The sequence below is a fragment of the Apteryx mantelli genome, chromosome 8 (genome assembly GCF_036417845.1).
Source record: "Apteryx mantelli isolate bAptMan1 chromosome 8, bAptMan1.hap1, whole genome shotgun sequence".
NCBI lineage: Eukaryota > Metazoa > Chordata > Aves > Apterygiformes > Apterygidae > Apteryx > Apteryx mantelli.
In genome coordinates, this window is record NC_089985.1 from 9,109,014 (window position 1) to 9,129,357 (window position 20,344).

At 42.3% G+C, this 20,344-nt stretch overlaps 1 protein-coding gene across 6 annotated transcripts in view; it reads right to left on the reverse strand.

The window, feature by feature from the left end:
• SMG7 (SMG7 nonsense mediated mRNA decay factor) overlaps nucleotides 1-20,344 on the reverse strand; it is a 54,356-nt gene that overhangs the window by 2,545 nt on the left and 31,467 nt on the right. For 3 of the 6 annotated variants that reach the window (XM_067300552.1, XM_067300550.1, XM_067300551.1), the window contains 14 exons: nucleotides 20,099-20,261; nucleotides 18,780-18,936; nucleotides 15,798-15,868; nucleotides 15,419-15,479; nucleotides 14,481-14,600; nucleotides 13,562-13,997; nucleotides 9,353-9,497; nucleotides 7,760-8,148; nucleotides 6,653-7,018; nucleotides 4,779-4,928; nucleotides 2,644-2,724; nucleotides 1,857-2,016; nucleotides 348-518; nucleotides 98-246 (listed from right to left, as the gene is read on the reverse strand). In XM_067300552.1, coding sequence (XP_067156653.1) covers nucleotides 98-246; nucleotides 348-518; nucleotides 1,857-2,016; nucleotides 2,644-2,724; nucleotides 4,779-4,928; nucleotides 6,653-7,018; nucleotides 7,760-8,148; nucleotides 9,353-9,497; nucleotides 13,562-13,997; nucleotides 14,481-14,600; nucleotides 15,419-15,479; nucleotides 15,798-15,868; nucleotides 18,780-18,936; nucleotides 20,099-20,261 — 2,619 coding nt within the window. The remainder of the gene's footprint in view (nucleotides 1-97; nucleotides 247-347; nucleotides 519-1,856; nucleotides 2,017-2,643; nucleotides 2,725-4,778; nucleotides 4,929-6,652; nucleotides 7,019-7,759; nucleotides 8,149-9,352; nucleotides 9,498-13,561; nucleotides 13,998-14,480; nucleotides 14,601-15,418; nucleotides 15,480-15,797; nucleotides 15,869-18,779; nucleotides 18,937-20,098; nucleotides 20,262-20,344) is intronic. The other 3 variants (XM_067300553.1, XM_067300554.1, XM_067300556.1) reach the window with 3 other exon arrangements.

The window sequence follows — 20,344 nt, forward strand, 5'->3', positions numbered from 1 at the left end:
GGAACACAGTGACGAACTCTGCCTAAAGCCCATCACTCCATCTTCCAGCCCCACAGATCAGCACCCATTTCCGAGCACAGCTTCCAGTTAAATATACCTTCAGGCTCTCCATAAGCACAGCTGAGGAGTCCTCCATAGGGGGACCCTGGGCTGCCCAGGTGCCACTGGGAGTGCTGGACTGGTGCCAGCTGCTCTCTGAAGATGACGATGTTGCTGGGAGATAGTCCAGACCAAATCCTCCCATTGCTAAAACAGGAAAGAGAGATAAGTTAAAGTGAACTTAGCAAAACCTTTGCAAAACAAATGCCAACAGCTGGCTTCATGCAAACCTGGAATCCAGCACTTGCCTGGCTTATCTGTTTTCCAGCGGTCTGCGATTCTCCTGTCTCTGTTGTCTGGAGTCCCAATAGGTCCGAAGTTGGAGAAGGGAACAGAATTGTGGTTATGGGTTGGAGGGGAGCTTGGCAAGCTGCTGGGGTTGGAGGAGTGAGGAGACTGGCTGGCTGGTGTCGAATGATCTAGTGGTTACAAGGCAAGAGCAAAAAGGTCAAGAGAAACGGTAGAACCCTCTTCATTTTGCATTTTTTTGTGCTGCTGCAAATTCTGCCATCACCCAGTTTTGAGTTTTCTCAGTACTCAAGGTCAGTTTTTACGCCCTCCATTACATGAGCATAATGTAAACTCCTAAATTCTGAGTGAAAAGTATTTTGTATCTACAAGAACAGAATGACTGTGTGTAATGCATACATGTGTTTACCAGAACAAAATGCCTCCAGGAAACCCCAAGGCTGGCTAGCCAACAAAGTGAGCTTTCCCCACATTTCGGCCCTGAATGGCTTTTCTCAAACTAAAAAAATAAAGTAAAAAATTTGTCTCCCAGCTTGACAAGCCTATAAAAATGACTTCAGTCATCAAGGAGTTTGCAAGTTTAAAACATGTGTTCACAGGCTGAACAGTCTGAGTTGTAGACTTCAAAGTCTGAAAGCAGTTCAGACCGGTACCAAATATTGAGCAAAGGAGGGGAGCAAGCATGGAAAAGCTTATCCACAGGCAGGACAGAACAACGCCTAAAGAAAATACAGCGTGGCAGGACGCTACATGGTCTTAAACAAGGAGCTGAAGTGAAAGAAAGCTGAAAGCATTTAGTGCCATATATTCTACCAGAACAGAAGTACTTTGCAGCACCTTCCATTTCACCCACCATGATTACCTCTGGTTGGTGGCACAAATCTCACTATGGCCAAGAAACTCACCATAGCAGATGTTATTTTAAACACACTCATTTCTTAGTTTCAGCTAATTCTTTCCCTCCCCTCACTCTTCTGTACTTACGGTTAGCATAAAAGCATGACATAACTACAATATGCTTTATATCTTTAAAGAAAATTAGTAACGGAAAAGCTGTTTTGCTTTGTGACCTGCCTTAGAGGAAAAAGGCTTTGAGATTTTCCTCAACACACTCTAGTCATCCAGTTTTTTTCCTCTTTGAAAAAGCCACATCATGAAATCCAGCCTTTCCTGCTTTGACTGAGCAAGACTGAAAGTGTAGGGATTTGAGTGATCAAAGCTCTACTCCCAAATGCTTGTCGGGAATCCAAGCTAAAGAGATTTCAGGATTTAACACCTCCTAAAACTTTTATCCTGCTCAGCTACTTAAATCACTATTTAGATTCTTACCCTATAATAATTACAGAAGCCCCTCATATTTTTGAGGATAGATAAAGAAAAACAGAGTCCTTTATACTTTGTTAAGCAGATATTTTTTAATTTCCAATTACATTTAACTTGCAGTATGTTCAGAATTAACTCAAATCCTCTTAAGTCACTGCACACAAGAGAAATCATACCAAGATTACCTGAGCTGGCTGGAAGGGATGGAGACCACGGAGTCCCTTCAAAGAGAGAATAGAGTGAAGTCTCCTGATGGGCGACTGAAGGGGTGACTTCTGTTTTTGTGCTGGTATTCATGTTTTTCCCATATACCTCATTGAACATGCTGTTATTTGGGTATCTTTCCTGCCAAAAATGAATTTAAGAGAGTTTAAGTATCAGATTTATTTGAAACACTAACACTGTACAGAGGAAAAAGAAGTATGAATCAAAATGCCTCACTGACTCCCTTTTTACTCCCCAGCTGCTCCTCCTTCTTTGAAGATTTTATTTCATCTAAAGTCCGTCACATTCTGCATCAGGACAAACTTCTCCTAGCTGGACTGCAAAGCCTTCACAAGACCTTCAAATTCACAATGCCCACAAGAGCTGGGTCAAGACTGTGCTCAGCTCTTTGGAAGAGAATGAGTATTCCATTGCTCAGGAAAAAAAAAATTAAAATAAAATAGAGAACCTACACCAAACATAACTTTGAGAAGTACCTAAGAGAAAGCAGCCCATGAACTCAACAAGATTCAACAGTATTTCTGTAGAATTATAGCATGGGATGAAATTGGGGAAAAGAAAAAAAAGAACTAATTTTCAGAAAAGGTAAGAGGCAAAGACACATCCTGCTGATATGAATTGAAATTAGGAGCATGGATTTCTTTCAAGTTTACCATTAATTTGAACTAAAGGATATGCCCAGATCTCTAACACTCAACCTAGTTTAATGGCAAGAGCAAAAGGCTGCAGATTTTGGTCCTTACGTACCTGATTAAGGGAAAAGCCACTGAGGGACAGGAAAGAAGATGACTGAGACATCAATTCTGATGGTTTTTCCAGCAAGGACTTCTTCAAAAACCCAAAAGGTAAAAAGAGCAGTTAGCATTCAGCGTAATGAACAGGAAAAAAGCATGCTACGAAAAACTGCCTGGTTGTTCTTTGTAACATTAACAACAAGATGGGGAGGGAGAAAAAAAACAACACCCCCCAACCACCACCAAAAAACAAGCTTTCCCGTATTTTTAGCTCAAGTATCTTGAAAGATTGGGGAACAAGCTAACAAGTGAAGAAAATCATTAATCTCCCTACTAACTGTAATTAATATCTTTAAAAAAAGAAATACAGCTGTCTCCAAACTGCACTGACAGAACAGCATTTCAGCTCTTAAGTGCGATACTCTGCCTTTGACTGCTGCCACTGTCCGATACACTTAGAGGAGACGTGCTTACCAACAAAAAGCAAAACAAGATAAAAACCCGCCCAGCCCTATGGCTGTGCAAAACCTTCTACCAACAAGGCAGGAGCCTTCCCTGGGCTCAGAGGAACCTCACACCTGATCAGATCCTGGTAACAGAGGGTCCAAAACTCTCCCCAGCTGCCACAGTGAAAGAGATTATAGAGCACGACCATTTCAATCCGCTAAACCTCCTCTCATACGGCTGCTATTTCCAGCATAATATTTCTCAATTCTCTCTTCAGTTCTCAGCAGGATTAAGGAGTGAGAAATACCGTATCTGAAACAAGTCTACTTAGGGAAGAAATAAGCTCAGCTGCCGTTGAAACAAACCACAACAAAATAAAAAAGCTGGGCTGGTGGACCACAAATACCAAGGAATTTAGTCACAGAATTAGTGACACCCAAGTAAAATTGCATGACCCAAAATTAAGGCTGTAGTCTTGTTCCAAAAAAAGCCCTTCTTACATTCGTACCAGCTCAGCAAGTCAGATCTTTCTAAATTTGTTGATCAAATAACAAAAGCCTGAACTAGAGTCCTTTTCTTTAGCACGGTCTTAATGCCGAGCATATCTCTGCTTTGATGCTGCAGGCCTAAGACAAATAGCCTCGTTTGCTCGGTAAGTAGCTCCCAGCTCATTAGCTCTGCACCGAAGGGACAACGCTCTACTCTGAGAGCACGTTTTAAAAGACACACAAAGTTCACACTGCATATCCGCACGGCTTGCGCAGAGCAGTATTTCCTTCCATCTGCGGCTGCAAGAGCGCCAAAGGAAGCTGCTGGGAAGCAGATACTAGTTTCCTAGCACAGGTCCCTAGTGAGGCAGGACTGGGTGTCCGTAATGCCACTGGCCACCTGGAATTACATGCAAAATAACTGAAGAATAGACTTATTAACCAGAGATCAAGTACAGTCACAAGTAACTCTGCCTTTTTACTGCTACAAATCTGAAATACTAATATTTAATGAACATGCTTGTAGCCATACTAGAAAGGTACACTGCATTTTTAGAAGTAATTTATAAATTCAGCAGCTCAAAGGCCCTCTGGTTAGTGAGCTAGGAAGGTTTTAATCCATAAAAAGAAATATTTCTCAGCCTGTCAAAATTCACTGTATTTCTACAAAAGCTGCTGATTATTTGGGCAATCACTTGCAATCTTCTAAGAATCATTCCGTTTTTTTGCAACCTCTTCTTCATTCAGAAGGGTAGTTTCCTGCCACCTTTATACAATTCTTCTGGGCAGATTAAAAAAAAAGCGCACTGTTCTAGTCTGATACCTGCCACACCTGAATCTTCCACCACGCACACCCTCACCCTTGTTCCCAAGCCCATACAACTGCAGAAGACCAAGTCCGGTGAATGAAGCAGCACTGGCTTCCCTGGGGACTGTATGTGCAAAACAACTGTTCTGATTTCTGAACACACAGGCCTGGATTCGGCCCAAAAGCCAAACGCTTTTGCACGCCAGAGGCAAAGTCACCTCTCCAGCTGCCCCAAGCCTTCGGCTTGTCTGACCTCACTCTCCCACGGAGACTAGCTCAACGGTGGCGAGCGAGAAGTGGAGAGGAGGGATGGGGAGGAGAAAGGAATGTCACATTTCTTACAAATTTCACAGACAAAAGATGCCGGTTAGAGTGAGAAGCAGCAGTATTAAGTCAAATACATACAAAGAGGCTTCGTCCAGGAAGAGAGGCGAGAGGCCCCAGCAGAGCTGGGTAAAGATCAGGAGGATTAGAGAAAATCAGCTCTTCCTCCTCCTCCAAGGCAGCCAGACTCTTTAACAGGTCCGGAGGAAGCAGAGGGGAGCTCTTGGGGTCCTAGTGACAGAAATGAGCACCGTGAGACAACAGAAGGCAGAGAGGGGAAGAGCAAGAACAGGCGGGAGCGAGACCAAGCCCAAGCAGGGCAGGAGAAGACAGCAGGAGAAAGGCAGGCTATTGCAGCAACGTAAGAGGGCAGCATGCAAAAGCGGGAGGTGAGAAAGCAGAGCAACGGAAATGAGGGGAGGTACATGGAGAGAAAACGCTGAGCGGAAAAGCAATCTAGCCACACAGCCTAACGCGTTTTGGGAGGAACGCTGCATCCTTCTGTCAAGTAAATGGTACTGTCAAAATGACTGGCAACTAGCTGTAATTAATGGAGCACGTTTCCCATTGCACCAATGCCAAAAGCTGGATCTGTTTTCACGTTAAAGGTAAGGACAACAAACGTGAATTTATCTGACAAAAAAAAAAAAAGCTTAAATTATTCTCCCATAGCTGAATTGTGAGTGATTTACCTTACAACTGAAACCACGTTTGCATTTTCCCTCCTCTTCTGTGGAGTTTAAAATCTATAAGATTCATTTCTACTGCTAGGGGCCCCTAGGTCTATGGTCCAACTGACCAGACCACTGGGCAAAAAAAAGCCCTGCCATACCTTGGTACAGGCTGGTCAAGCTTGCCGACTTGTGCGCTGCGGGAAATGCCTAGGACAGAAGTGTCGTGGGCACAGCCTCCGTCTGTGCTTGCCACAAGGTAAGACTTCCATTTTAGGCATGAGAACAGGATTGTGACCCCGTCCCCATCTAAAAACCACAGCTTGACATCAGGGTAGAGGCAGTCTCCTGTATATTGGCTGGCTTTTCTCCCTGAAGGATAAGCTGAGTGAGCTCAGCTGACCTTTAAAAAATCCTGAGTGCATACACAGAGGCATAGCTGACCAAGGATTTTAAAAGGCCTCGGTTTAACTTTCCTTATAAATATCACCAAAAGCACTCCCAGGCAACTCCAGGACCGTTAATAAATAACAGCTTGCAGGTTTTGTAAACAGCAACATGAAGCATAACTGCATGAACAGAAGCAAAGAGCACCATTAGTGCAGCCAAGAGCTAAGGAAGCAAGTCAGGCAGGTTCTGCGGCTGCTCGGGGGGATTTGCAAGAAAGAAAATGAAGAAAAGAGGACAAGGCTCTTCCTACCATCCTCGATTTCTAGCTTCAGTCTGACTATTGCAGCCTCAGTCATTCAACACACAAGATATTATACAGGCACTAAGAGTTTAAAAGGGTAAAGGCTAACGGGTAATAACTAAATTGCAGTTATTTAGATAGCTTTTTTGGTTTTCACCAGTTGCTAGATAAGAATTTTCACTAACGCTGTCAACTGCCATGCTGTTCCACCTGCCAGGGTATCTTCCACTAGAGGAGAGAGACTTGCTACACACTGATGTGAATTTTCGGACTTTCACAAGGTTCTTCACAGTAGACCAGTGTCACATCTATGCTGCATAAGACTTACACCTACTTGAAACCAAGTTTTCTGGAGCCCAATCACACAAATAAATCAACTGAAGTAGCAAGTCCAGTACTGGAGTTGCTGGAATCTCATTTACTGGTTTCCAGAGAGCAGTCTAATACCCAATTCCCTAGTAAATAAAATGCCAGAAGGTGGCTCGCATTGACCCACTTCAAGCTACAGGGCATTCCTGAACTGGGGAAACTACTAAGCTGTCAGAAATATTGGAGCCTCACTGATTTCCATCATTTGTAACATGGATCTTTACCTCAAAGGTCATCCTGGAGACAGCATCCTGTTCTGGGCGGAAGACTCCTTGCCGTTTTCCCCTGCGGTCCATGCTAGACTGCTGTGCCATCACTCTGTTATCAGCCATGCCATAGGAAGAGTCCCAGTAATATTCTGGCACCTTGACTTCTGAGGGGTTCTGGTTATATGGCTCCATTGGAAAAGGCTTCATTTTTTTCTCCAGAGGCTGCTGTTGCATCACAGGAGGCTGTAATGACTGTTCAAATAATTTTAGAGGGTCCTGGGCCTGAAGGTAATAGGACTGCTTTACAGGCATGATCTTCCCCAGCGAGCCTTGGACTTGAGGAGGGTTCCAGAGCTGCTTTGATGAGTCTGTCTGGGGGTACTGAAGCAGAGATGCATGCTTTCATCAGGAGGTAGGAACAATTAACGTTAACTGAATGCCGAACTTCATTCAAACTGGTATTCTGGCTGACCAGTTATAGATGCTCTGATTTGCTAGGTTATTTATTAAAATTCACAGTCTTGATGGGCACATAATACTCCCTACTCAAGTTCTATGCCAATGCTTGAGCATTGTCCTCACCCTAATCTACCTTTACTAAGGTACTGAACCAATATTTGCTATGCCAAACAGGTGGGTCTCACCATCTCCCTTCTGATCATTCTCAGAAGGGAGATTTTCTCAAGCATGAAACTAAGAGGTGTGAGGGTGAGGGAACCAATAGAGTAACCCAAAGAGTTAGCCAAAAAGAAAGGAGAAGTGTGGGTGAAGATTCAGACTCAATCCTCATTACTCAAACAGGAAATCATACCTAGAAAGCCGTAAGACAGAAATACCTGATCAGAAACATCATCTTCATACCTTGCCTACAAACGGAAACATGCAGAAAGCAGAAACCACCTCCCGTTCTAGTAGGTACCTTCCTCCTAGTTACAGAATCATAAGTTCATACCCACCAAACTCCAGCTCTTTTTCAAATCTGCCCTAAAGTTCACAGATCAAAATTCCATAGTAAGATATATAATGAGAGGGGTTTTTTAAAAGGTAATTTCAGGAACATAAGTCTCGAATGTTGTGATGCATTTTTAATAAACTTCAGCACACCACGTTCTTCAAGCTTACCTGCTGGAATCCAGAGTGGTGCGGTGGGCTCTTCCCCAGGCCCTGCACAGCTTTTGTAGGGGACTGTTGCTGCTGCTGCTGGGCCAGCGCTTGCACCTGTAACTGGCTCGCAGACTGTGCTGTTGCCTGAGCTGGTAACGATGAGAGGGGTTGCTGGGAGGGAGGTGGTGTTTGCTGAGGTCCCTGGGTCATGGGCCCTGGTCCAGAGGGCCGTTGCTGGCTATAAGGAATGTGGGACTGCTTCCCAGCTTGCACCTGGTTTCCTGCAGGCGAGTGAGCTGTGGGCTGGAGGAAGGTTCCTGGGACGGAAACGCCGCCTGGGAAGGTGTACCCCGTGCTCATGGAGAAAGCCACAGGTGGGGGGACAACGTACGTCGGAGGTGGGAATCCTTGAAAAGATAAAAACATACCTTTAACCACAATTTATGCCTCAAACGGCTCCTTAGACAAAACATTCAGTGTTTTTTCCCCTCCATTTTTCACTTTTAAAACACGAGGACAGAAAATACTAAGTACAGTTTGAATACATGCAAGATGTTGTTTTTCACCTTTGCAAGTACATGGCTGTGATCACAGGGGTATTCAGAGTTTGGTCATGAGTTTTCTTGCAATATTCCAGTCACTGATAACAGTGAGCCAGATCAGTATCTCAGAAATTCTCCCCTCCCTACTTTATCACCACCTTTCCCCTTCATCATTCCGGGATTTTTGATGCAGTACCCCCAAAGTTCCCACCCCCTCAAACATACATTTTCAGACACTAAATTTCTGCAGTGCTGGACAGAGAAGCAATCAATAAGTCTACTGCCTCTTCCCGGAGGATCACCAGTCTTAGGATTAATTTAAATAAAGAGACAGATGGCAAGCAAACAAATCCTCATATCTGCAAGATCAATTCCGTTCCTGTAGTTCACATTGTAAAGCCAGGTGTGGAAGGCAAGCTCTAATACTTTTTCCGCAGGCCAGATTTTATTTTGAGCTTGGGACAGGGAAGAGGTCCTCTCTCTTATATTGAGGGTTCATACATAGCAGCTGCAGTGACTCTTAGGGAAGATCCAGCTTCCAGCTATTCAGTGCGCAAAGACGGCGAGCGAGGTATGACAGGAACACTTCATAACAAAGTGGGAACACTCAGTGGAACAACAACAGCCAACACCACCACACAAATTACAGCTTAAAACATGAGCACCGCTACAAAAGAAACTGAGCTTTAAAGAAGAAAGCGGCATGACTGATCTTTTATTATAGAGTACCACATAGAGAGAATGCTTACTCCTGAGCTAGCAGAAGAGTTTGTCATGTTTGGAAGAGCTACAAAAGCAGCCTACTGGGAAGCTCCTTGATCTTGTACCCACCGTTTGAGAAGCACAGTGGCAGACTTCATGACAAACCTTGATTCCAAAGTACTAGGAATCTTACTTGTCTTGTTTCAGTTCAGCTATGCCCCTTCTTTACTCCACGGCAAGATACTTAACATGGGAACGCGTGTTCATTAAAACAGCTACTGCCTTGAGAGAGCGCAATAACTTCCATCACAGAATTTTCTTTGCAGTCAACAGGAAAGTCACACTTCAGAAGAACTCAACAAAATACCTGGCCGGCTTGGCAGGGGAGGGAAGGCTCCTGGGTGATGAATGGGGATGAACTGGGAACTGCTGGCCTGACTTGGAGTCTGAGTTACAGGTGTTTTCCTGGCTTCAGACACTGGAGTCTTCCTCATCTCGGTCTGGGATTTCACCTAATCCAAAAGAAAGCGACATGAACTCAGATAATTTTTTCTGCAATTATCCACAGCACATCTCAAGCCAAAAAATGAACTTTCAAAGTGCTTGAGAGATTGTTTTCTTCGCCCTAAGTAGCTGGAGGAGGTCTGGAACACACAAATTCAGTTCCTTACTCTCTAACCTCAGGCAAGTTACTCTGCGTTGGCTCAGGTGTGCTTTGTCTCACAAAAGCACTATAAGGATAGCTACTGAGAAGACTGCAAGAGACTCCTCTTCTAGCAAGAGAGAGAAAAGCAGACATATGAATTTCCTCAGACCATATGAAGAACTTTTGCTACTTACCATGCTGCTCGCCTGCAGTGCTTTAAAAACAAAACAAAAATCCAAATGCTATTACACCTTTCCTAGGGCACTGCTTCAACCTAATTCATGCTACTTACCTGCAGCACCTTAAAAAAAAACAACCAAGTTCTTCCCAGGGAACTTTTTCAACCTAATCTCAGTGGTGCGGTATAGGCACAACCCTCTGCACATTATGAAATTCTTTCAACCAAGAACACATACGACAAAAAGCAGAAGTGCTTAACCTGTTGCAGTTTACCGTGTAACTCCTGTACGTTCTATTAAAGGAGCTGCACCAGTTAAAGGCAGAGAGAAGAATGTAATGTAATGTTTACCTGATTCTGCTGCAGTCTGGGTCTTCCTGGAGAGGAAGACAGAGGGGAAGACTACTTTCCCTTTCTGTTCAGCTCGGCAGAACTGCCTGGAACGCAAGATGAAGCAGGCAGGAAAAAGACAGCAAGCAAGGAACCTGGGCAATACAGAAAGGACCCAGGGAGCAGACCTGAAGCCAAGCCTCAAAGGTGATTGAAAGAAAGGGATTTTATCAGGGATCAAAAAACATTTAAAAAGACTGTGCAGGGTTTATTTCAACATTTAAAGCTACTGGATTGAAAGGACTTAGAGGGCAGGTCCTTTCTTGCAAAGCACAGTGGTAAAGGGGTAGATGCATTCAAACTTTTTCTTTAGTCTTTCTCGAATAATTCTGAATTCCCCCATTTAGAAATTACGGAAGTGTCATTTACTTTTTGTGTTTCATTAAAAAAGTAGGTTGTCAGACTGGGAGTTTTGGGTGTATTTTTGATCTCCCGCTAGGAAAAGGCGAGAGGAAATTCCATCTGCAGGCTCTGGCTGATGCCAGGTACCATGAACGATGCAGCAGCCCCTGCTTCCCCTCTCGTGCCAGTTCTCTTCTATTCACTGTCCACCTTTCCCCTCCATCACATTCTGTATAGTCAACTTGTGTCATCCCTTTTTACTCCACAACGAGCCAAACATTTTTTATAACACATACTGAGAGAGTTACGCATTGTTTTACAGAAGTGTCATTGAATTCAAAGACACTCTTCTCACAAGGGGACTTTGAAACATGGAGAGTCTAGTCCATTATAAACTTAAAGTTGCAATAAAACATTTCCAAAGGACGCTTCCAAAAGACCTTCTACATGATTCACAGTTAATTTTTAAAAACTAAATAATTAAAATTGATTAATCCAAGCTAACCTAATTTAAATTGCTTGCCCTGTCTCTGCTTGACCTCACCTCAAAAGTATCAGTATCACCAAAGCCCTACTTTCTCCAGTCTTTGTTAGAGAGCTTGGAAAATAAGTTAACTGGAACTATTAGCCCTCCTCTATCCATCATCAGGCAGCATAAGCTGAAAAGGAAGAAGTGGTCTGAGACTAAGTTTCAGAATACCACTGGCCTTTACTATATTGTAAATGTGTTATCAGGACATGAAGTTACCAATCAAAACGTTGCCATCTCGTCATTACATCTGCACTGCAAAAACATTCTGTGAAACACAGTCAGAACATCTGAACGACAAAGTCTGGAGGAAATTTCAAATGTTACAGTTGCACAGACCCTTTAACCTGCACCCCCAGTTGAGGAATCAGCTGCCTGAAAGGATTGTGATCTTGAGGGTTCCCATCCGGCACCGGGGAAGAACAGCATTTCACCACGGTGGCCTCTTAAAGGTACTTTATCTTAAGCAACTTTGCATTTCACCTTTCGTTGCACCTAAGATATTGCGCCTAGAGAGCAGAGAATCAATTTATGCCAAACTTTTATGATCCTGTCCGAGTGGGCAAGTATTCCACTTATCTGTGAAAAAGGACTAATCATTTTTGTCTAACATTCTTAACATTTTTGTTTTAAACAAGTAGGAGCTGTAACATTTTTAGTGTTTAGAACATTCAAGGTGATGAGCTATGGAGTAGATAAAGTTTGAAATGTCTAGGAAGGCCAAAGCAGAGCACTAACAGACTAGCTGTACAAAACATACACTGGCTTCTCCTAACAGGGTGGGAAGCAGGATCTGGAGCAGGTCTGGGGAAATAAGTCCCGTGAACTATGTAAAACAAAAGGAATTTCTTTGTGCCAGTTACCATGACAAAAAACAGCTGATGGAACTAAAAAGTCAGAATTAGTTTCTATTCAACAAGAGAAGAGTGACCAACCAAGTCAGAACAGGATATGCTGCAGTCAGGTTTGAAATAAGACCTACAAACCCAGGAAAAACTTAAGACTAAGATAAGCAAATTTCTGATAAATCAGTTGTGTTAAAGTTAAAATATTTTTCCTATTAAAAAAAAAAAAACCCCACACACTCAAACATACACTTCTCAGAAGATTCACTGTTTTTTTTTCAAGCCCAGGTCCGTAGGCAATTTTGCAAGATAGGGGCTCTAACGCTGAAATCAGGAATTATGCTCAGGCTTGTAACCGCACGCCAGATGTAAATAAAGAACCTACTATCTTAACTCACCTAAGAGAGGGGTATCTGAAAACCAGCTTGTTCTGTGACTCATGAATGATCACCACATGGCTTCTGTTGGCTACTTCTCTTCCCCTTGGTAACACCCATGCAAAACCACAGTCGCCTATCAGTCAGATCACACAGTCAGTTCAGACCTTCCATTTCATAATGATGATGTTTAACAGGAAATAATCAGGAGCAGAACAATAAGAAAGATCCAAGGGTCTAAACAACACAAGCCAGAAAGACTGACAGAGCTGGTTTGTCCAGCCTGGCGTAAACAAGATCACAACACCACAGGCCTTCAAAGCAGTGACGAAGAGGAAGAGTTAAGTTATTCAGCCGACCTGCTGTGGGAAGTAGCAATAGGCTTATATGGTGGCAAGGGAGAGGAAGAGCATTAGGAAGCAATTTCTACTTGCAAGAATGGTGAAGAACTGAGTTTCTCTAGGGAAATACTAGCATTTCCATCACTATAATTAGAAGTCTCCAGATGTTACCTGGGAATGGTTGAGATATAGCTAAATTAGCTGGGTACAGATCAGAGGAACTCTGAAGTTCTCTACCCTTATTTACTGTGACTCTGTGGAAGCCAGAACAGTAAATTCACTTTCTATGTAATGCTCATGGAAGGGGGGGGGAGGGGGGGAAAGCAAGTCTCTAAAGAGATGACAAAAACAGTTGATCTGAACCATAATTTTGAACAAGTGTCAATACAGAATTATGGTTTAATAACAGCAGTCAGCTTTCCTTACTTCCTCAGAGGGCCACCTGACTGCACGCGCAGTACAGAGGATCCTACTCCCTGCATACAATTGATGCTTTGAGACACATTCAACTTATTGAATACACACAAGTCCGCTGAACCGAGAATGCAAAGTACCTAGTTCCTTCACAACAGACCCCAGCATGGGTAAGAACACGACTAAGAACTGACCACGTGAGCTGTGTTAGTAGCCTGGATTATCTCTGGAACAAAAGCTGGAAGTCTTTGCTTTAAAATGTTGAAATAGCAACAAAGTCACCTTCATGACTCCCTACCTGTTCTCTCCCAAATAACCTGAGATAACATCAAGGAAAAGGGCAGAGACCACAAGATCACTAATACTTGGTCTTTGGGATAGACGTGCTTCCATTTTTTCCTGTATGTTACATGTACTGCAGGAATACCCAAGGGCCCACAGTGAGAACTCAGCTGGCCCTGACACAGACATCATAGTGCCTAGGATGCAGTATCCCTTCGATCTAATGGCTTACCTGAACTGCCACGTTCTGCTTTCCTGCTTCCTGCATCTTATCCAAGCTGCACTTCTTGGTCTCGTTCTTTCTTTTATTGTTATCCTTCTTTCCATCATTCTTATTGGCTACTATTCCTTTGCTATAGTCCCTTCTTTCCCTACCCACATCTTTAGGTGGATAGATTCGTCCTTGCTCTCTGTTTACTTCCCGGGGCTTAATGTTCTCTTTGAATGTGACCATTGGTTTTTCTCCTGCATCACAGTTGTTGTTTAGACTTCTGCCAGTGGACAGAACCGATTTGAGTCCAGGGCTCCCATCTGTGGATAGTGGCTCTGCAATTGATGTTTCCTGCAAGGCGAGACTCTCTTTGGCTTCACTAGGGTCCTCTAGTAATAATTCCGGGATTTCCGTCAAAAACAACAGCTTTCCTACCTCATTTTCACACTGAATCAACCTGAAAAAGACAAAAAGGAATTGAACAGCAAATAGGAATAGTTTTTCAGAGTGACCCATCTCCCCAAGTTACAAAAGCAGAAAGTCAACATATTTAACATGCATCTCAACCCTGGTGATAACAAGATGTTACATTTCTGAGCTGAGGGCATTCTCTAGCATGGTATAAACACCCATGATAGCACCCTTGCTAGCCCTTCAACTTCTGCTTCCACTTATCTCATTTGTGCTGCAGTATCACTAAAAGGGCCTTATTAAATACAATGCTTTACTCCAAATATAGTCCCTGCTGTAATTAGATTGCAAAACAACTGCGTGCTGACCACAGAATGTGTTATATTAGCACCATCAGCATCTTGCATTCACATCGTATCTAAATGTTTTGTAAACTAATGAGAAAGAGTTTGTCTCTGGCACCTGCAATACCCAAACTTACAGCTGCAACTAAAACACACAAAAGCTAGTACTACAGATGTGCAATTACCTTGGCTGGTTATCAGCAATCCATTTGCCTGTGAAGATCAGACGCTGTTGCCGTATCCTACGTTGTTGCCCTTCCTTATCTCCTGTAATTGCCTGGTGGCCTTTTGAAAAATCCAAGTTCCTAGTATTGACACATGAGAGAATAATGTTAATTATACAGTTACCATCTCCAAAAATCAGGTAAAGAAACACAATTGGTCACCATTACTCCATTGTAAGTTGTGCATTTTCAACAGATTCTACTCAAAACATGACAGTTATGGATGTCCAAATTACAGACTCACTTCTCTTCCGGTAAGATATGTCTATACTAGAGAGGCTCTTTTTTCCCCTCTCTTCCCCTTCGTGGTTTTTGTTTGTTTGTTTTTTTAAAGAAAAAGCAAAAAGCTTTTATATACACTGCATGCTGACCAAAAGCAAAAAATTGAGTGAACACATCTAGTATTTAGTCAACATCTGTGCATATGCATCTTCTAGTTACTCCTATGGTTAATGGGCAATAACATTGGTACTCCATTAACACGGAAACAATGGAACTTACTAACTGATGTTAGGCACAAAGAGGGACACAGATAAAAATAGTAGAAAGCAAAGTAAACACACTTATCAAGCAGTTTTCATCTAAAAATACTCATTTCTTAAATTTTTCTCTTTCAGTTTACTAGCCTGAAGACTACAGAAGAAGTAAAAAGAGTCATAAGCAATGTTACAAGCTTTAGTTTAGTCCTCTTTTCTTCAGAATTTTATTGGACTGGCGTAGTCTCCATTTTGAAGAGGAAAATAGGTTCTGAAGTCCTACACTGTTCATTAGAGCTGTTTTGCAGAGATACCTACATCAATTCATACAGCAGTAAGTATTCGTAAATAAGATACTGTAGGGAACAGGTCGAGGTCTATCAAAGTAGTCACAACAGCAAGAGTACAGCTTCCTTCACCCACCTGAACGAGGGTCTCAGAGCCAAGAATCCTTGCAACTCAAATTCTTCTGGAAGGGGGGTTGCTGGTGAATAGATAGCAAACAGCATAAGGAAAGCATCAAGCACAGTATCATAAGTAGATACCTGAGTAAAGTCATCAAACATAGCAAAGCCTTCTATTAACATGGTCTGCTGTACTGGCCCACACTGAAATCTGAGGAGCTCAAGAGCAACAAAATAGAGCAAAGTCCGCTCAGCGCTAGAAAGCATCATTTGCAAAGTGTTCATATGCATTAATATTAGAAGATGATATGTTTCATTTTTGCTCTTCAACTGCAATTCCCCACATCAGCTAAAAACATCATTCCCACCTCTTTACAGCACAGACTAGAGGTCCTTACCGTTACTATTGGAGAGATCTTCTTCATGGGGCTGGAAGCTGTTTAGAAGAGAAATCAGCCAGGGCCATATGCTACAAATCACAAGACAAAAGTACTGTAAGTGAAAACTATGAAACATGAGATGTACTCACCTTACCAAGTAAACACTGAACTCCTATTACACAGTCACAGCTTCCATTAATCCTCTGATTCCCAATAAAGGTAATGCTTCTCTCAAGTGTCAGGGAAAAGATCACTTTCTTGAAGAATTTAATATTTTTAAAAAGTCAGCCTAAGTTACCATGGAAGCCAGATTTTTGCAGCATAGTGTTCAGTATCCAGCAAGTCAGAAAGCATGCTACAAATTTAACTAGACAAAAATATTACATGAGAAGTTCAGAGCACCTGCTTGCAATTCATGTTTTCCAATCCAAAGCTGACTGTTCTCAAAGACAGAAAAAATGAATCTGTTTGGAAGCAAAACAATTTAATCGAGATACAGCTGTGCTAAAGTACTTTTGTTCTGCTAAAATTAACAGAGTATCATAATACAAAAACGGCTGCCAGAGAGGTAAGAAGGTCTAAGTAATAGTTGCAGTCAGCAAGATGATTAAACTAGAGATTAACTGGCAGTCACGCTGTTTGGCACTGGTAATACCAGTGCAAGAAATGACTGGAAATTCTTTCCAAAGGCCCTGAAGCAATTAATTAAAATAAATAAAAAGACTGCTGCATAGTTGGTTAACATTTAACCACCACCAACAGGCTTCACAGTCACTTCAAAAAGAAGCCCCAAACGAAAATCCTAGGCATCTTGCTGCAGCTTTGGTGATGGGCAACAAGTCTGTGAAAGCAACAGAAACTATTTTAAGAAGGTGCCCGCTGTGCTCAGTGCTAGTGAAATGAATCTTTGTCCTTCCTCAGCAAGCCCGTCAGCCATCAGCTAGCACGTGGACCGAAGTACATATCACGCATCCAAAGGTCCAAGGGCAGCCGCTTTCCTGCATGGCTGTGGGGACTGGAAACACTATATTTATATGTTGATTCTGTAAGCTAAACCAAGCGATAACTCCTTCCTGTGACTGGCAAGGAACAAAAGAGGGGGGGAAAAAATGAATGTATTTGTTGCAATCTACACCAACTTCCCATCTTTCTGTATAACACCTGAAATAATGAGATTCCACAATAAGAGATCTCTAAAATAGAGTTATGCAGTACCCATGTAAAAATCTAGACCTGATGTGGCTTCCACAGGGCAGTTTGGGAAAACTCATTTCCAAAGAGCACACACTAATACTGATATAGTTATATCCATTTCTACCCTCGGGTCTTGCCTTCAGGTCCATCTGCTTTTCTGGGTAAACAAATTTGTTTCCTGTTTCAGATACTTGTTCAGTTTGGGTTATGATTCATTCTCCACAAGAAAAGGCTAAACCTAGATAGCTTCTGTATCTTCCAGGATTGGGACAACTAAAAATTTAAAAAAGAATAAGGATTCTCTCTCCAACTTGGAGCACAATTAAGTTTGAATTCAGAATAAGAAGGACTTTCCAAGTGATATTAAACAGGGATTATTTTATTCATTAATAAAGGTGTGTGGGTGTGTAGCCCAGAGTCAAAGAATGCCTTTCATTAGAATCTTCCAATATGAATAAAAAAACAAAACTCAACTTTGATTTTTACCAGTAATGTGCAATACAGTCATTTTGACTTTTTAAAACCAACGAACGTAATATGACTAGCAACTATGACCCATTTTGACAGATCTTAGCAGTATTTGACTTTCTTTTCAATTTCAGCTGTGCACTTTCAGCTGCTTGCTGCCGGCTTCACCATTCCTTGCTATGATCAGTACCTAACATCGTGTTCTCTAGCAGTGCTACCACACTACAGATTTAAAAAACAAGAATATTCTTCAAACAGGGCCCAATCACTTTAGGGGCATAAGGATCAACTCTGGCTAACCCGTAATACCCATCTACAACTAGAGATTCAATTTAATACTCCATAAAAATACTACCTGCATCTTCTCTCTGAAAGTACTACTTTATATCAAATGTTCTTGATTAAAATTCCCTATCAAAATACCAGGATAAAGCCTGGAGTTGAAGTTCCCGAAGCTCTGGGGCTTTATACGAGTGAGCCTTTCCCCTCAATCAGCACTTTGGCAAACTGAGGTTATAGGGACTCCTGCCCTCCCCAAGTCACAGAGTAAGTGCATGGGGAAGCCATGGCTAGAATCACATTTTTGCAGCGCATGCTGCTTTGGGAGAGTTGAAACCACCGCGGCACAAGCACCAGATAAGCTAAGCAAGCTGGTTTCCCACCCTACTTTCCAACTGTGACAGTAAAAGTCACTCCAGTCTGAAGAAATGTCTAACAGGTCAGAATCACTTTATTTAGTTGCCACTATTCAAGAAAAGTTAATGGGCTATTAAAAAAGTTAGCTAGGTTTAGATTGTTTAGTCTAAACTTACGACGTTACAGACAGAGGTGAAGAGTCAGAGCAATACACCAGAACAGCAACGCCTGCGATGAAATTTCAAGACCTTTTCTACCAAAATTCAAATCGCTTCCTGGATCATGAGCGACAAAAACTCTGGATTTTAGCGTTGCCCAAGCTGCTGACTTACTGAATGAACCTAAGACAAGCATTTTCTTGCCTCCTACCTCAATAAAACTGAGAAACCAATTACAAAAGGCTAGAATAAGGGGACCTTCAATAGTAATGTTGAAGTCAGACCCCCTGAAAATGGATCCCTCTGATCTTAAAAATAATAAATAAAAATTACAAGTGAACCTAAAGCCAATTAAGACAGTGAACTGGCTCACATAGCACCCAAAAGGCTCATGTTTTGTTTCATAAACTTTTTAGCGCATTACATTCCCTACCATTTTGATGTCTAATGAAGAGCTAAAGGATCAGTTTTCCCATTACTATTTGCATATCAGTCATTTTTACCTTATGCAATTAAATGTATCAAAAGAAAGATTAACACTCACTACCGTCTTTCATCAACTACTGCCTCCTGGAAAACACTGGGTCTAAGTTTCAGCCAGTCCATTGAAACCTTCACAGCTGGAAGAGGATATGCAGCCCCAGAGTCCTCCTGGTAGTCGTTTTGTAAAGGACACTTGCACAGAACTCCAAGAAAGGACACTAGAAACAGACAGAAGAGGGGAGAGGGAAAAAATATATATATATTTTATAAATAAATAAATATATAAATCGATGGGGAAATGGCATGTTAAAACTGACCAAATAACCTAATAAAATACATTCCACCCATAAAACATTATTTTTAAGAGCTAGTTGTTTAGAACAAAGCAGCACAATAACTTTATCCTAGAGACTCCACTGGAAGATCAGAACATCTTTTCTCCCCCCCCCCCCCCCCCAATACATAGTTTGCTACCATGAAGCAGTTGGTGGGGGGGGGGGGGGGTTGGCTCTTCAGTTTTTTTTTTGAAGACAAACAAAAATAGAGTCTTGGCAAATCATTTTGAAAAGTTAAGGCAACAAAACCAGACCAAAGAGATATTTATTTATCCATGTTTTAGAAATAGTCAGCTCAACTCTCTATCTGCACGTTATCCATTTTCCCAGGTTGTCAGGCAGGCTCTGCAGGAGGGCACCCAGCTCAGATCCGTTAGGGCACACAAGCTGAGCAACAGCGCCAAGTACAAGTGTGACTTTGGTGCTTTCAGAACAAACTCCCCGCTGGCATCTGGAGAAACTCAGTTATTCAGAAATTTAGGTATTTATGAATATGGCCAAGCTGCTTATGGACAGGATTAGGTTAAGCAATTCAGCATTATGCCACTAGAGACTAAAATGCTCTGCGCTCCTACTTATCTCCTAGTTGAGATCAGCAAGACCACAGAAGCAGCTGAGGTCCAGAGTCTACCAGCACTCGCTCAACTTCAGCCCTGTTAAATCAGAAGCGGCTCCCTCCAGAGCAACTCGGACCTCATTGCATCTAACTGTAGAGCAGTAACTCTGAGCCTGGTCTCATCCACAGCCAAGTCAGGTCCAACTTGGCACCCAAGTTGAAAAGTTCCTTCAGAACCAGGAAAAAGATTGAGTTCTGTGAGGCTTCAAATGGGATAGTCCAGGGCACGTAAATCCAGCATTACGTAGCACTGCTAAACCTGCGCTGATGCTGCACAGCCGTCTTTCCTCGCTTTCCCCCGTAGTGCCCACTCTCATCAGTTCTCACATGTCCATTACGCTAGATGCTGACAGCACATTACTAATGTATTTAATGGACTGTGTATAAAAAAAGAGAGAAATACAAAAACCAATTAGATTTTATACGTACTGAAGAGCGCCAGTAACTGCGTCCAGCAGAGCTGCTCATCCTGGCTGTAACTGTGCTGCTCCGTTTCGTTGCTGAAGTCTCGCAGGTGATGCAGTTGGAACAGGTTGATAACAGTAATATGTACTAACTGCTGAGAATTGAAGGCCTTTTGGAATAACAACCTCTGTAACAAAGACATGGGTAGTACAAAGCATGTGCTTTTATACGACAAAGCACACTTGAAAAGATTAGTAGTTATTACTGCAC